At 33.9% G+C, this 18664-nt stretch overlaps 1 protein-coding gene and 1 long non-coding RNA gene across 2 annotated transcripts in view; both read left to right on the top strand.

Annotated features, from left to right (window-relative positions):
* The window catches only part of LOC145679495 (inter-alpha-trypsin inhibitor-like), a 61014-nt gene extending 60342 nt beyond the window's left edge, over window positions 1-672 (top strand). The window contains exon 6 of the mRNA XM_081750074.1: window positions 588-672. Coding sequence (XP_081606200.1) covers window positions 588-628 — 41 coding nt within the window. The 3' untranslated portion in view covers window positions 629-672. The remainder of the gene's footprint in view (window positions 1-587) is intronic.
* Window positions 673-4743: 4071 nt separating this feature from the next.
* LOC145678639 (uncharacterized) lies at window positions 4744-9166 on the top strand. Its single transcript, XR_014130420.1, has 2 exons — window positions 4744-4781; window positions 8974-9166. It is a non-coding gene; the product is annotated as an uncharacterized LOC145678639 (long non-coding RNA).
* Window positions 9167-18664: the final 9498 nt, after the last annotated feature.

The raw sequence follows: 18664 nt of genomic DNA, 5'->3' as shown, positions 1-18664 counted from the left end.
GACATTCAAGATTTGCTAATGGAACTCCGAAGTTCTCCGATTTCTATCGAAATTTCTCTTGAACCGTCCCAGTAACACATTTAAATTTGTAAATATTGAATTTATTGATAAATTTGATGAAAATCGACTATTATTAGATTTTTTATACAAAAGTTTATTTTCAAGGTACTAAAGGTTTTGCATATTCTTACAAATTCTTGGCTGGTAATATCATTTCTTCACCTTGGTTGATCTATATTTTTGTACTGTCTTCGTACTACCTGATAATTCTCATTATAGTTTGGAAATATCCAGGATGTTATAAATCTATTCGTCTGTTTTTCTCTAACATTCTTTTATTGTGAGTGAAATAAACAAGTATATATGATTGCACCAATGGGTAGAAAGAATGAGTTTTTGGTTGTAAGGAGAGGAGAAAAATGAAATAGATAGATGCTAATATATTAACCTTATTACTTATCTGAAATTAGTATATGATTACTATTCATCATTTAGGCCCACGTATTTATATAAATAAATTTATTTTGTATGTAAAATTTTGTGGTTACTAATTAAATGAATGTAACTTTGCCAATTTTATATTTCAGCTGGTCACTTCGGTAAGAATGAAACTTTGTACTCACTATAAGAGAACAATGCAATTGCAACAACATTCTAAGTTACACAATAGTGGTATATACACAATAACATTAATATGATATACGCATAATCGTTAATATATGAACCATATTTTCTACAACATCGTAATATTTACATACATACATACATACATACATATATATATATATATATATATATATATATATATATATATATATATATATATATATATATATATATATATATATATATATATTTTGGCAAAACTAGCTGTTAAAATCAAAACAATTAAGGTGAAACTAAGCTTAGATATGTTTACTCACGAAATTACTATGTAATACAGAACTCAATAGGCTTTCTCACTATCCTACATACAGACTTAAGAGCTAATCTACTAAAATTAAGAATTTGCTAAGTATTTACGCTGGACATAGCAGAACCCGAGACACTAATACTTGTTACTGGTATATATTACATGTAGGAACAACTTAACTAGTAATAGTGTGCAGAGATTAATGGTTGTAGAGTTAGCGATTTCATTTCATCTACTTCTCTTTATTAAGGTATGTAGTGTGCAATAGAATAGTAATCATTTTACCATTCATCATATGTTATTACACTAAATGTGTACTTTCATGAAAACCAAATGATTTCCCTCCAAAGTGTCCTGAAAAATTAGGCAAACCACCAAAATTCAGCAAGGTCATGTTCAGAGTTCTAGGACAGCCAAAACATTTTGCTTGTTCAATTCATTCTAGGACTAAATCAATACGTATTGTACAACACTACGCGAACTACATTGTGCGATACAAAGCGTATTCCGTAAAATTTTCTTGGCTCTTGAAACTGCAAGATTATATATAATCAAACAAACCCAACACATCATCTCATAATTTGGGTAGGAAAAGGTTGACCAGCTACCCTATAGCCCTGACTTTGCACCAGGGAATCTTTATTCGCTGCTTCAACTTAATAAGTTTCTTGTTATAGAACACTGATAAAGATTACGTTAAAATGAAAAACACCGACATGGCTATCATTAGAAGGCAGTATCCTTCCATAACAATAGGATAGAAAAATTGTTTACAGTCTAGATAGGTGTCAGAATAATATTGAAAACTATGTAAGGATCGGGTGTGCGAAATTCTATGGCCACAAAATATAACGATAATAACTTTCTGTTATGTTCTAAATATCTTTTAAATATTGTGCACAATTTTCACGGATATATCAATAATTAAACAGCTTAATTCTTTTTATATTCCATTCTTGTTTTACTTATTTTCTTTTAGGTTTAATCGTGCCGAGTACGTTCATCATCAGGGCTTATACAATAAATATAGCACGTGTGGGATACAAAAATAAAGTAGTTTTATACATACGTAATTTAAAGATAAGCCTCGCAATTATTGCAAGATTGTGAGTGAAACAGAAGGAACATATACAACCATGATACATAATAAAAGATTCACGATATTTATTGCTACCATTTTGAGTTATATGTAAATGGTTAGAATAAAAGTGCTGGTTAGAATCTGGATGAATTTTCTTTACTTAGAAGTAGAGTTATTCTATGATTCTTTATGTGATTTTAACGAAACCCAAAATTCAATAAGATTTGACGGACTCTAGCCTAGATTATTTTATAAGGCAGGTAGTTTATTAGATATAAGAAAAATCCAAGGCTCTATCACGTGTTGCTTGAAACTTTTGATGTAAGTCAATAAGTTATCATAATTGTCTAAATCAAGCATTTCGAAATAATTACGAGACGCATGTGTCCGCAGTGTGTATTGTGTCCGAAAATACGTATCCCTTGAAGTGTAATTCTATGACGTATGCTTTTTACTTACTTTCTGATTAGGAAATACATTCCGCTTGATGGGTTAATGACACATGTCACATAAGGCGGAAAATGTAGTTAAATTACTGTAACTGAATTTATTTAATCGTAATAAATAGTAGTGAGTGCATAATATTTTAGCTGCCTTAAAACGTAATTGAAAACGCAAAATATAATGAATGTATTTTTATATTTTTTTACATTTCTTCCCTGCTTAATGAAATAAGTAGGTTAGTACGCATGGAAAGAGAAAGAGAGAGAGAGAGAGAGAGAGAGAGAGAGAGGTTATTGTTTATAAACTTATTTTTCTTTATTAAGTACTTCTCAAATTAGAATTTTATTACTTTTATTTTTACGATTACATAATCACCAATTACATATTTTAATAACTGCGTGAAAGCTTTAAGTTAACTGTTTATTATTTCCTGTCTCTTTTTTAATTCTAAACATTTAAAGGAATTGTACTAATTTCAAATGCTATATTTCAGCGGGTATAGGTGGTAAGAATGAATCTTTACATTCATATAATTGATCAATCATTTAATTTTTACATTCATTAACACTGTTTATCTTTTTATATAATTGGGAAAGCCAAAGTAGTAATATTTACACAGGATTATTTTTAGTTGAAACTAACCTGCAATGTTTGCTCGTGAATTGTGTAATTAATACAAAATTGGAGAGGAATGAAACCATCTTGCATCTTGGTTTATACAAATTTAACAAAAGTTATTTATTAAGCATCTAAGCTAAGGATAGCAATATGCAAGATATGAACGCCACTTACTTGAATATCACATAAATAATCACAAGATAAGCCTTAGTTAGAAACAAATGATCATAAGCAATGAAATAATGATCCTGTAATTCAGTAAATGGTAACGAATAGTAGATGATGAAAAATATTTTCAGGTGCCACAAAACTTCAGTGAACTTTGATTATAGAAATCTATTGCTCTATTTTTGATGGTAACATTTCCTCCCTCTGGAATGAATACGAAGGTGGTTGTGCATGCGCAGAGAGAGAGAGAGAGAGAGAGAGAGAGAGAGAGAGAGTTATATAGAAAGAGAGAGAAGTAGTATCTATGTGTGAGTTAAAGAGAGAGAGGAAAGTACAGATGACAATAGCGATAAACTTAGTTCTCTTCATTACGTCAATCTCAGATTATAATTTAATTATTTTCTATTTATATTTTTATGTAATCGTAAATTACACATTTTAATAACCACGTTTTATTTTACGTTAACCTTTTGTGGTTAGGTGTCTCCTTTAAATTTCAAGCTTTCAATTAAGTTTTACTTATTTTGTTTTACGTTATATTTCAGAATATTCAAGTGGTAAGAATCAATCTTTAAATTCATTTTAATAGCATTCTGAAAATTTTATAGCATTCAAAATTACGGAATATTAGTGTTCGTACAGCATTACTAGTCATAGAGGATTCATGACTAATGGCTTTCTGAAACAGCTGAAAAAAATTAAATAATTCAAACACAAATAGAGCCTAAAAGCAAATTTTAGTAAATTTATTTTATTTTACTAGGAGCTAAATATAGGCAGCTTGTTAATGAATTGCTGAGGTAATACAATCCAGAGACATTCAAACTATATTGCGTTCTGGTGAACTCCAATTTACCAAAAGTCATTTATTGAATATTTACGCTGCGGTAAGACATTAACACCGGTTGGTTGAATATGTTTGATATAAACATACTGAGCAATGATAATTGTATGAATTAACAATTGTATCGTCTGCATCTGATTTATTTGCTTGAGATATGTAGAATGTAAAATAATGGTTATTCTAGCATGAGTTACTAGATGTTTGATCAGTAATTTTACTAACTATTACAGTTAGCCACATATATCAGAAAAGGAGTTTATAACATTGTACATATTACGAAAAATGTGGATAAATTACTCTGTTTGCACTCATTTATAGAATGGTAGTGCTTAATGTAGGTAGAAGAAATATGTTTGGCTTGGCATGAAACTTAATAGAAAATTCGAAACATGATTATTCTATCCCTCTTTTTTTTAACATATCTTCTCTCCAGAATGAAAAACACAGAAGCCATACATGTAGATAGGTAGGTAAAGGGAGGGAGAAATAAAAATTTTAGTTCCATTAATAGCTAGTCTAAAGTTAGATTGTCATTATTTTGATTTTCCTTGATTATCTAGTCATTAAATACTTGTGTGAGTAGTTACATACGTGTTTTTAGTTAAGTGTCCGTAGTTGTTGTTCTGTCTCAAATTTCAAATATTTAAGTAAGTTGCACTTTAATTTTACGTTTCAGAGGAATTAGATGGTAAGGATGACTCTAATGGCGTATGGTAATTACTATAGCATTGTTAATATGGTAATAGTAATATAAGACTACAGCATTGTCAGTATGGGAATTGTAATGTACATTCAATTTAATACATAGATAAATATTGGTTTTGGTTGGTTCAATTATATAAACATTTTTCGGCAATATTATGAAAAATATTTTATAGATATATCAGTCGTCTTTTTCTTTCATACTGTGTCATGTTTGTAAATACAGAGATTACTCACTATCCATATTTTTTTACTGATTTCGAAGTAAAATTTATCATTGCTGTAACTCGTCATGTTAGTCTCAGAATTAATACATATATAGAATAAAAAGGTGCGTTACATCGCAGGGAGACAGGGAGGTTAGGAATTGTGAAAGAAGCAGTAACTGAACGTAAACTTACATTACACTGATAGTTGATTTCTGACGTCCTCACCGATATGAAACGCAAGGTCCCGGAGAAAGAATTGGAACTAAAACTATATTATCGAAAAAAGAGATAAAAGTTAATAAAAAAGAAAATAAAACCCACCGCCCTATAGGAAAACACAATATGCAGATTTTTTGTTTTCTTGTTTTAATTTTTTATGTCATAAGAATTTTTGTATTTTTCATATTATCAAAGGATTGGAATCGGGACAACTCAAACACAGGACGCATACAACAGCAGGACGGGATGGGAGAATGTTCATCGGAAATGGAGGAAAACATCCACAGACTTCATTTCCAAAGACTCCAACTAACCAGCCGAGAGTCTGGTAGCGGTATTCACTGGCTGGGAGGACATGCGATATCATGCATATGAGGGGATATATGTGAATGATAAATGAAGCCATCATTTTAGCGGCATCTCCTCCCTGATGATGATGTCCGCTACATGGAGAGTTAAATTCGTAGCTATTGTTATACCGTTTTGAGTATGACTACAGCCAAAATCAGGGCTTTGCTTTTCTCACGGCTATACTGAAACAGTTCAAAACATGTATGAAACAAAGTGATCGCTGTTCGGGTCGTCTGAATTAAGATATAGGTATGCCAGTTTATTCCGGATACTCATTATACAACAATTCTTGACGTGTCTAGAAGATAAAGCTTACATGGGTTGTATAACTTAAGCTTCAGAAATTCATTCGTTTTAATAATGGAGTGACTAATAGATGCATAGTGAATTTTCTCGATTGAAAAAGAAAAGCAACCTTCTTCCGCTAGCTGTCAAGGTATGTAAATGAGTTGGAAAGTGGAGTAATACAGATTATGTGTCTGGCATAAGATTATATGCCATCCAAACATTTACGGATCATGGAACAATTTTGAAAGTGTTTACAGCAATATTATTATTTTAAAGAAATTTATAAACATCTGTTTCATAGCAAGGAATTTTTAACAGCCCTGCATTTTTAGATGATAACTTAATTTGGTCTCTCTTAGATGCCTTCAAACATCCCAACAAGAAATTAATTTGCGGTTAATTTTCAGTAGGCATGGATGTTCTACTGGTACGCGAGGTTCCATTTAAATAGTTTATGTGTTTGTCTTTCATACAGTGTTTTAATTGCATGTTGTTCTGCAGTTGCTGTAAGTTCTTAAAGTAGTTTTCATTTGACTTTATATAGAAGTAGAAAGTTGAAGCAATTGCTAGAGTACATTAGCACGACAGAATGTTCTGACTATATACTGCCTATTTCTAAAATCTAGATCAATAGGTGTGCAGCTACAACTTTGAAGCCGTGCTGCTTCCACAGGCTGTACTCTACGAAAGCAACTCCAATGTTGTGCGGACTGATGTGTACCCAACCTTCATAATTGGCACACAGATCTATCTCGGTATCTCCCATGTCACTAAATAAGAAGATCACATTAAAACAAAATACACAAATATTTGTTAGTTTGGTTTGCTGTCAAATGAACATGAAACAGAGGTATTTTGAAATGTAAGTATATACAGCAAATGTAACGACATACGAAGGACAATGTCTCGTCTATGATTTTAAGATTTGCACAATCTCGGGATATTATGAACCAAAAAAACTTCTACCTACACTGTTATTATGAATAAAACCAGTCTTAATTAATGAACAGTTATGGAAATATGGTTAAATTTGATTGCAGTATTGCTCCGTAATTTTAGGTGTTGGTTACTTACAATTTCTGAAGGTCATTGAGGCTTGTCGTAGACATGGAGTCTTGGAGAAATTGCATGATGGTCTCTTGTAAAATCCATAGTCCCGTAGTATTCCTATCTAGATCTTAGTGTCCGCCGTCTGAATCTGATTTCTGATTTTCTATTGATTTTTAAAGTTTACGCTCTCCGCACGAGATATAAGCCTGGATTTTACTCGAACGTCATGTATAGAATAGTTTTCCTTTTCGTTTCCCACATTAATGTTTTTCTCAGCTATCGTACCTTCAACTTTTTACTCTAAACGTGCTAAGTAATAATCATGCTTCCATGCCAATTATTTTCACTGTAGTGATAGGATAAATTTTTTGCAAGAAAAGTCTCATTACGAAATTCCAGGACTGATAAGATTACGCGAGACCTATCTTATCTACTATCAAACGAGCTATACCCATACAACTTCATATTGATCTTTCATTTTGATCACGACTCTAAGTGCTTTCCTTCAGCTTGGGACACTTTGTCATGTGTTCAACAATATTGCCCTGAGGTGGTTGTAAACCCAGAGAGTTACATCTGCTAGCAGACTTGGCCAGACTTAATCAATAGTCATCTCAATTTTATGTAGTGGATTATCTGAAACGACACTTTTGATGTAATTTTGAACGGGAATAATTTTCTTCTCTGATGTTTCGGTATAAGTTCAATCTATATTTTTCTGACAGCAGAATCCTTAGACTTGATTACTCTGATGGTAGAAAATGTTTCCTAGACTGTATCGCTTTTCGGTTGTATAGATAAATAATGTTGGCACTCTTAAAGGTAGCGGCAACACAAGGCAGCGGAGTTTGCAATATCCTGAGCACGTTACACAGATCTTTTTTCATGTTTGTGTCTCAACAACATAGATGAGAGTCGATCCGATATAAACCAAACAACCGTTTGCTCTTTTTAGTCCCACGGAGTACAAACGGTGGTCCCTTAGCAATTACTAAACATTCGCTTGTTTTTAGATTAGAGAACGAATTACCGTAGTCACAAGTTGGAGCTGAATAAAACCAATAATACCTTCTACAAAATGTGTGGACACCATAGACAAAGAAGACAAATAAATGTGGATAAAGTTTGCAAGTGAAACTAAATGTAGCGATCACAAAAGAGAGGAAAGAGAAAGATTTTTGAGATGAAGGGTGGAAATGATTTTTATATAAGTATCTTTGTTGAATTTCTTTATACATTTTGTACAGGAAAAGCAGTTGACACACAAGATGCAGCTCCACATATGTAGGAAGAAACATTCCACTAATAACTATCAATTCAGATTTCCATAAAGAACTGAAACTGCAGTTAGTATTGGGAACTGAGAGATCACTGAAATAAGATACAAATGAACGAGCGAGTTTGGGGGAAAAGGTTATTTAATCAACAATTTATTAAATAATATCTACGTCACTTCATCGTAGTAATAAACATTAGCAGCCAACTTGAAATCTTGACTGTGCGAACCAATTGGAGAAAGATGAATTATACTGACATATTATTAAGATTATATATATACATACATAATCCAGTTTTCTTAGTCAAACAAAAGATACTGCGGAGTTAAGTTATGTTAATAGCTGAAATCTTGATTTCATCATATATTAACAGTGGAAGATGGAAAAAAGAAAATAGTAAATTAAATGAACATAGAAATAAAATAAATAGAAATAAATGTGGATTACTACTGGAATCTTATGATGTAATTATGTGTAATAGAAAAAACAAAATAGTATATCTACAAGAACACTTAGACAAAAAGACGATTTTATACTATTAGAACAATACTGGGTATTTTTTATTCGAATGACGTTTCCCGTTCACGAAACTCTAATATTAAATAATTAGAGGTTTATTTGCAAATTTTACCATATATTCGTGCATAGATAAGTTAATAGAAAAATAATAAGTATGGCATTTTAATAAACTTTATATAAGTTCTCGATTAATCTAGTAGGATGTGAGATAAAACAGTATATTTCTCAAAATTTGACATTCACAATGAGGATGCAAAATTTTAAAATTTGTATTATTTCTTATTTTTCAGAATGGAAGAAACAATTTTTGCCATTTATACTATAATGTGCCACTTATGCTTCGAACGAATAATCGACATAGATTTCCTAGAAGATCAACGCATACATATCATAGTGTACAAGTTATCTACAGTATTTCTATGTAAAAATGAAAGAATAATGTATCTGAGTTTATTTTTAAATAAATTACGTTTATTTTGTAAACGTGATATTGTTCTTAACTGTTGGTACAAAATAATCTATTAGATAGGTTAAGAAGTAGGATTATGCTTCTGTTATATTGCGAAAACAGGCACAGATCTTCAATATATCATTTACCCTAAAGAAGTTACACTTGACCTTCAGGGATGTACAGATAGAGTTACCACCCATCCAGATTTCGAAGAAAAAGTTCCCTGACCGACTATGATTCTTTAGGACTTTAAAGTGCCAACCTTACATGTTTATAGACGACATAGGTTAGTATTATAATAATTTCGAGTAGTCTTCGAAATAAGTGGAAACCTAAGGACAGTAGGACGCAGATGAGAAGTTTGCAATGTGGCCAGAAAAACAAATTCTGAGCTAATAATGCGAATTCTACTATCTTTGTAAGCGGAGAAAATTAAGCGTTGGTTGCACCACCAAAAGAATTCTATACCAACTGGTCATGTTCAGATTATTCCGGTAACTATTTCTACGCGTAACACTGTTGTACGTATTTTGAAGTTCTGTATTTTTGGAATAGTATTTCGAAATATGAGATTATTGATTACCTAAATATTTTAATTGATATCAATGATTGACAATAGATAAATTACATACACTTTATCCTCTTTAGTAGCTTACATTTACCATATTTTTAATTATATAGTGTGATGTAGAATATATTCAATATTTCTTTTATCATTTTGATTAATATCATTAACTAGAAAATACTTAGTTTCCGGCTCACAATCCCTAGAACATGTTAGTAGGAAAAAAGAACAACTGGTATTCCCTTTCCATTAACTGCATGATGTGTCCCTCCATTTTGGTTTGAAAATACGTTAACTCTATGTACAAACCTAAATAAAGTATCATTATCGTTACATGAAAATTTAAAGGTAATGCTATATTACGTTTTATACCACATACACAACACCTTTATTGATATATATGTTCACTTTCCGTCTGAGTAAATAAGAGGACATATAATCTGCTAAACACCATTTTGGTATCAATTATGAGTTAGCATCGGGCATATTACAAGCTTAAATTAGTTCCCTCACATTTGGCAATGAGTGAATTGCATTTACGTGTGACAAAAAATAAATACGCAACGACAGTGTAGTCTGAATTGCTAGGGGTTTATTTATTTTAGTCATCGATACGTAATTACAAAGTTCCTTTGCTTTCCTATTTTTTGTTGACTGAATTGGAATCTGAATAAGACTCTTATTGAAACTCGGGAAGTGTAAGTAAGATTTTGAATGATAAGGGAGCTAAAGGGGTCGTGCGTAGAATGAAAGGTAAACTCCTGTTTTCTCTCAAATGCTCATTTAAACAACTACTGTGACGGCACCAGCAGTAGCTCCTACTAAGGAGAGATCAAATTCAAATCAACTTAACAAATGCACCCGCTAATGCCTAAGTCAAACTCAAATTTCGTATGTTTGTTCTTGTTTATTCATTACTTGCGGTCATCTAAATATTCCGCACTTTCGAGTGTTACCAACAGTAATACTGTATTGTAAGTACTGCTGAGGAGAATAAACTATACATTATGGCGAATTGAATATGAAATGTTTATAAATAGAAATGGATCTGCTAAAAGTATTCAATATTATTGCAAATTTTTCGTTTATGCTACTGTAAGGTGACAGACTGTTTTTTTTGAAAGAGCATTTATTGCAGTCAATCACCAAATCTAAGATAAAGAAAACCATCCTAATATGATGTCTGAAAATTCAATATGTTTAGTGCCCAAGACGAGAGCCTCATAATGGCATATATGCTGTACGAGTTCAAATTGGGGTCAAACGCCACGGAAATGGGGCGGTAAATATGGCAGGCCTTTGAATAGGCAATCGTGACTACGCGGTCAGTACAGCGGTGGTTTAACAAGTTTAAGGACAGTGATGAAACATTCGAAGACGCACCACTTGCCGGAAGGCTAACATACGTACAAAATAGAGATCTTCAGGCAGCAATTGAGGTTGACAGTGGCCAGACATGACAGGACCTAGGACTACAACTCAGCGTGAGTGGAGAAACCATTCGGCACCACCTTCACTAACTTGAGAAGCACTACAAGATGGGTCGGTGGGTCCTACATGATTTGACTCCAGGCCAGCAGACTGTGTTTCTTTACTCGCTCGTCTGAGGAAGGAGCCATTTTTCGATAGGGTGTCGACATGTGACGAGAAGTGGATCCTGTACAAAGCTCTACGGCGCCATCATCATTGGTTAGCATCCCATGACCCGGTTCCAAAACAGCCGAAACCAGCACTGTACGAGAAGAATGCCCTTCTTTGTGTTTTTGTGGCCTGCTCGTGGCATCGTGTATCGGGAACTGCTATCAACTGGTTAGAGCATCAATGCGACTGTGTACTATGAGCAGTTGAGCCTTGGAGCTTTGTTCAAGAAAAACTCAAAACTGTGGAGCTAGCACCTATGAATCGCAAAGGAATTCTCCTCTTACAGGAAGCGCTAAACCACACATGGTTAGGATGACCCGGGATACCATTCAATGCCTTGTATGGGAAACACTGTTGTATCCGCTATACTCCCAGATATTACACCGTACATATCATGAATGGATTCCATTCCTTGGACAATCATATTAGAGGACGCTAGCTCGAATCCCTAGTAGAGGTGCAAAATGCACTTTACATCTTCTTCGCTTCACAGCCCAGCAAGTTTTATCGCGATGGAATCCACGGTCTTTCACAACGTTGGCAGAAGGTCGTTGATGCTGATGGGGACTATTTTTGATCTGCTAGGTACGTCTTAGGTGACAAATCCATGTTCGGATGTGGTGGGTGAAAAAGCGACAGAAATTCCTTGGTTACTTTTATATATATTCCAGATTGTTGGGTTTTGAGCGAAAACTCAACGTCTGAAAATAAATACCCACGCGTTGAACTAATCCAATCTAGATTAAACTTTCTATGGTATTACTTTACCTGCTATAGAAGCGTCACAGATGTTATGTTATTCCTGTTTGTGGTTCTCAAATTATGGAGGTCTGTAAGTATATGGAATATTATGTTGCACACATGTATGATTCTTGACTTATAAGCGGTCAAATATTGCTTCATTTCTTGGAAAGCCAAACTAATCCGATTGGGATCACACTTGACATGCTAGTGAAACTGAAGCTACTACACAGTATATAAGACTGTGAAATATTAAGTTTTGAGATTATGATTCACAGGTTATCGACGGTCAAATTTTACGTCGTATTTTTAAAAGCACAAACTCGTATTCAACTCATCCCGTTAGCAGTAAGTTAGAACGGTGGAAGATCTTAATTCCCATGTGTGTAAAACTTCACGTTGTGCAGCCATATGTTTTACGAGTTATAAAGGGTGTCAGTTTGTATTATATTTGAAATTTAGTTGATTTTATTCAGACTGAAGTCGACAGTTAAAAACTTTTATATATTGTTATGTAGTTAGAAAGGAGATTCAAATGATATGTAGTTACACTTCTATAGTGTTTTTACATTCATATTGACATTTTATATTATTTTTCAATTTTAGTGATATTTTTATTACAGTATCTATACATATTAGAAAAATATAGCCTATATTGTATATATATATATATCTTATTCAATACACTGATAAAATATATATTAAGTAAAATATGGTATTGTTATAATTTACAAATACGATCAACTATTTCATAATCATCATAAACTCTTAACAGAATCAATAGAAAACCAAATACTATCAAGATAAGACGGAATTGAGGCAAAATAACAAGAAATGCTAAAAGGACTACAAACTATGGTAAAAGAAAGATATACATTAGAAGCAAATCGGGATATTGTGGCTAATATTCTCAAACAGGACTATCTTCTTGGAAAAGTTATTTTCTAGGAAGAAAAAGAACCAAAAAATCACACGGAATCCAGCACAAGTAAAATTTCGGTCTTTGTGTTGTAAATTGTAACTACGTTTGTCTATTAACTTTAAATATGTTTTACACTTGCTTTATTTTTATAACTTCTAATTTAGCACATTTGGAATCTATTCCCGACTTTTACTTACCAATAAGCATAGTCGAGAATCCCTCAACCCTTCAGAGTAGCTTCAGGAAGTAGAATCGATTTTTTCCAGGTAGACAGTGGTGACGTATTGTCATATAAAAGGAGAGATAAAAGAGCGTAGTAACGAATTAGCCATCTTCTTTGTTTTGTACCAAAAGTGCAACAGATTTGCTTTTAATTTTTCGTTTCAAGAAAATAGCTCTCATAAGGAAAGAAATCTGTCTGGAATTTTAATTTAGAATGATCGTCCTGTGGATGTAGTATAATTTCTAAATTATTGAAGTATAAGACACTTTAGAAATGTGCACTACGAAACCAAATAGTATGTGAATTGGTTAAAACGTAGGTTGTTCAGCCTACGTTTGGCAGATTTCATTCATTCCCCTCCCGGGCAGAATGGGCTCACCCGACCTGGCTCGTGGCGTCCTGCAATGTTGTGCAGTGGCTTCCTGGAAACGGAGTTGTTTTTCCGCGCAGACGACAATAACGCACTAACCAGGACCATTGTTTTGAGTGTTGTGTTAAATTTGTTTCCAAGTGTGTGGGTTTCCGCTCTGTGACCAAAATGCCGCCCAAACTAAGCCGGCTTTAGGAAGGCTACATTGCGGCTCTTTATGACGCACACTTTAGTGCTTTTGTCATTAGAAAACAGTGCAAGAGTGGTTGCAACATCAGTTTAAGTGGAATAAAAAATGTTATTAAAAAGTTCGAGGGCAACGAAGCTCCACCATTTGGATCACCAACGAAGATGCCTAGGAAGCGGAAATGCACCAAGGCCACCTCCATCATGCAGAGGAAACTTCGTAAAATGGTAATGCAAGAAAACCCGCCAACACAAAAGTGCATGCCTAATCGTCTTGGCGTGTCTTTGGGGATTGTGAGCCGGAAATTACACCATCAACTCAAGCACGAAAAAGTCATGAAAGCTCGCGGCCATCTTCTCATGGATGCCCACCAAAAGGAACGAAAGAGTAACGCCCGGAAGCTGTACGAAAGGAATCTGGCAAAACAAAGGTGGATGTACGTTCGTCGTAACGCTCGATGAAGCATGGATTTACCTTTCCAACTGCGACAAACGGATTGCCATCATGTACCGAGAAAAAGGCGCCAAGAACATCAGAAGGTGGGTCCGTGTCTGTAAAGAACCCTTCCCAAAATGATTCATGGTCGTTACTGGCTTCTGTTACCGATGTAAACTGAAGATTCGTAGGGTGGCATAATAGATTCGAAGAACTGCATAATAAATTAGCAGTAGTTTGAGGAGCACATCATGCGACCGATCTACGAGCAAGAGATACCAACAATGTACGGAAATGACGCCAATCTGGTGCGCATTCACATGGACAAGGCCTCATCACATACTTCACGATCGTTACTTGCAATCTATAGGGAGATGGAGGAGGCAAGTTGTATAGAGGTGATATATTTCAATGAGGTACCTGTTAAATCTCCAGATGCAAATCTTATGGACTAATCTGGATTTGGATTGCTGAAGTGGGCTTTGGGAAAATGACGTGTGACAACTGTGGAGGGTCTTTGGAAAGCTGTGCAAAGGGAATGGGAGAAGATTCCCCTCCCAGTTCTTCAGAGAAGCCTATTACAGTGGAAATTACGCTGTCGGGCTATTGTTAGGAACCAAGGGAAACACATGGTGCTCTTACGGGCCTGGCGCCATGGATTCTTCTAAATTATTAGGTAAGTCGAAATCGCCCAAATGGGAACTGAACAACCTTTGTATAAACGGAAACCGGAAATATGTACAGGAGCAAACCAGTGAAATATGGATAATAATTTCCTGCAAATCTTCTTCGTATATGCAGGTTATTTTGAATTTTACTTTAAACTGAATATCAGTTCCTTTATATAACATGATGACAGTTTGATGCTTTTGGAAATTTGAAATGGAATTTGACTGGATATCACAACTATTTGGAGACCTTAAAATTCTGTACAGCACTCTTCGATGACATATAGTTTATGCAAGCTTTTCCCTTAAAATTTCGATAGAAATTCTCTATTGCAAGTCGTTTTGTTGCCACAGTTTATGCTCCTCATCTTGGGTTTGATTCCCATTGAGGACGAAAGTATCAGAACCGACGTTCAGTTATATTTTTTGCCTTTATATAACTTTAGTGAATGAGAAACGTAAGATGGAAATACCCAATAAGAAAAATGGTTGAAGAAATCGAATAATAATATATTGAGTGTGCCACATCGTAAGAGAATAAATAAAGCAAAAAGACGTTTATGATAATAAAAATATATTTTCCTCGTTCTATTTTAATTACAAAGAATAGCGTGTCTATTTTACTTCAGTGTAAAATATTGAAGCATTTGGGATATTCCACAAAATTATAAATAATAAAACATCTTTCTATGATTTGGAACTATTGATTTTTGTGTTGACTGCCTGTTGTCTTAATCATTTGATCATGACAACTTTGCGATGGAGATTTAGCTTCTCACATCTTTACAAATAAATGCTATCTACGTCACTTAATGCCTTCTACGACATTTTATTTTGTTTCAAAGATTCTTCGTATCTCACAGAGATTGCTATTACATATCTCTACTGTGCATAATTTACATGTTCATCTTTTGTCCCTCTTAAGCGTGTCCGTGAGACTTTCAATGCCCCTCACTACCAAACTACAGACCAAACTGATTGAATTCTCATATTATCCTCACCAATTAGTGCAGGAATGCCAGACTCACAAACTGGTGTACATTTATTTGTGTGATGGCACAGGAGTAGATGTTTCTATTCATAACTTCTGAACCGATGTGAAATTTAATTTACAGACGAAGACTATAGCATAATACTGGATTACATCCTAAATATTTGTTAAAAAAAAATCCAAGTTTTAGTTATTTAATCTCGCTATCATCCATTATTATTTTCTTCTTTATAAATTCGATGAAGGAGAATGTCCTGTAGTATGTTATTTGCCTACCAAAGAAATAGAATTAAACCTTCCCTAATTTAAAATGCAAAACTGACGACAACAACACAAATTATCAAATTGTTCAGTGTGTTTAGTTTGCAATAAATGCCTGACATTTTAAAAAAAAGCGTTGCTTTGTTATTAACAATTTGTGTTTTTATAAGTTAACGACGTGAAAATGAAGATATCCAATGATGCTTTTAATGATATTCCAATGATTAGATTTTAAAAGTTGATTCTTGCGTCATATGATTCTTGCTTCATGCATCAAATTCCATGGGCTATATAACAATTTTAAAAGTTTTTCACGTTTGTGTTTATACGGATAATATTTAAATTTTTTGATTTAATTTCTCAGTTTGTTCGCTGCACCAACAACGGTCTCTTGCGATTTATTATATCGAGCTGCGGTGAGTGCTTCATTCAGTTTTAATCGCCGTGACATAAGCAATAGTTTTCTATTACTCTGTTTAATGGTAATCTTCAAAAGAGTTAAATTTAATTATGTCATGCTCCTTTAACACTGTAACCGTAATATAACTTTTGAAACATTAACTGCAATACACGGTCTGTGAGCCGGGTACTTTGAATTTTATTTATAAAGTATACACCACCTAAGCAACAAAAGGAAACAAACATCTTTACCTAAGTCTGTCCACAATGATATAAAATATTTAAAGTTACTTTGTGAATGAACATTTTCAGTACATATTGTTTTTAACTAGCAAGTGTACATGAAAGGTATATTATAATCGCAAGTATTTGGTGAAAGTATACGTAAATGCAATAATAATAATTGTATATGTTTTTAAGAACTTTTGTTAATTGGGAAACAAATATGGAAAAGTGCAAATGAAACGAAATATTGAATTTTGCTTTCAACTGCGCTTAAGCAATTTCTTACTGCACTGAAGTACGGTCTATTGCAATTATATTTTGAGAACATTGCCAGAAACATTGAGAACATAGTTTCATAATTTGATTCCATAACTGATGTTGGAAGTAGCAATATCTTAACCACATTGATCTCAACATTGTCTGTTTCTCGGTAGTTTGATTTATATGATGGGTCAGTAAACATTTCTTACTAATGCAAACACATTACTTCACATTAAACTCCACAACAATTGCGTCAACTTTTGTAGACTCAAATTTCAAATTCCAGATGTTTTTGTATCAGGATTATTTCCAATCCTTCTCGCGTGACAAGTCAATCTTGGCAATCTCCCTTAACTATATGGTGCGCCGGAGTTCGAACATGACTGTTTCAAGCTTGCTCTTTTGTGCACCTCAGATATGAATAACCATTCTCGTTCTTTCTCGATGGACAAAACATATACTCAGGAAGGATACTATTATCAATAGGTAGTCAAGTCTTCTCTGGTATCTCACATTCCATTTCATCATCTTTTTCATTTTTATCTTCACTATCACACATATAACTTCAGTCTTCCGTGCTTCTTCTTCTGAAAGTGCATAAATAAGATCAGCATTGGAGTCATCCATATGATCATTTCTTCACTGGCACTGTCAGTAAGTTCTCCGTCATGTAACATCAACCTCATATGATCTATAGGCACAAATCTGCTATCTGTATATATATAAAATTGAAAATCACTGGGATCGAGGCTGGGCTGATTGTAGGCTATTCACTTTGATGGTAGAAGTCAGGGGAGAAGGAGAGGGTATAAAAATAAATAAAACTTAATAACTCCTGAACCACCCTACCGATCTTGATCAAATTTTCAACGTAGATGATGTTGAAGACTGGGATCGTGTTCATAATTTAAATTTGATGGAACAAAGGAGGAGAGGAGAAGGAGGAGGAGATATAAAATATCAATTTATATAAGACGGAGAGTGACCATTTTTGTAACTTAATAAGAGTTGAACTATCCGACATATGTCAATCAAATTTTCAAAATACAAGAGGTTGGGATCTGGAAACATTTCTGTGTCTTCACTTTAACCGTAGATATTATGAAAAGGTGGAGGGGAAGGGGACGTATAAATAAAAGCTAATAAAACCAAATAACTTTTGAACCACCCAACCAATCTCGATCAAATTTTCACATATATGAGGGTCGGGCCTATAGGTTTTTTATCATTTCACTTTGACGAGCCAATCTTTGGAGGGGAAGGGGAGATACATGTAAGAAAATTAAAATAAAAAATGACTGCCTTTTTGATTTCATTCCGCTTGAACCACCCTGCCGATCTCAATCAAATTTTAACATACATGAATATAGGAGCAGGGATTATTTTAGGCTATTCACTTTGGCGATGCAACGTAGGGGAGGGGGGAGGGAGAGAAATTCTAAAATGATCAAAAATTGCCGATGTTATTCTTGAATTCATCATTTTCTGGGTCGATGAGAGAAAGAGTGACACTTCTGATGCAGCTTGAAAACAAGTTCAGCACTGATAGTTGGGGACGGGAAGGGTACAACCTAGGGGATGGGGATAAACATTTAAAGTTTCGAAAACGACTAGTATTAGTGTCGAATCCATAGTTTTAGG

Source organism: Thermobia domestica, chromosome 2 (genome assembly GCF_964235325.1).
Source record: "Thermobia domestica chromosome 2, izTheDome1.hap1.1, whole genome shotgun sequence".
Lineage (NCBI taxonomy): Eukaryota > Metazoa > Arthropoda > Insecta > Zygentoma > Lepismatidae > Thermobia > Thermobia domestica.
This window is presented reverse-complemented; position numbering and strand designations above follow the sequence as displayed.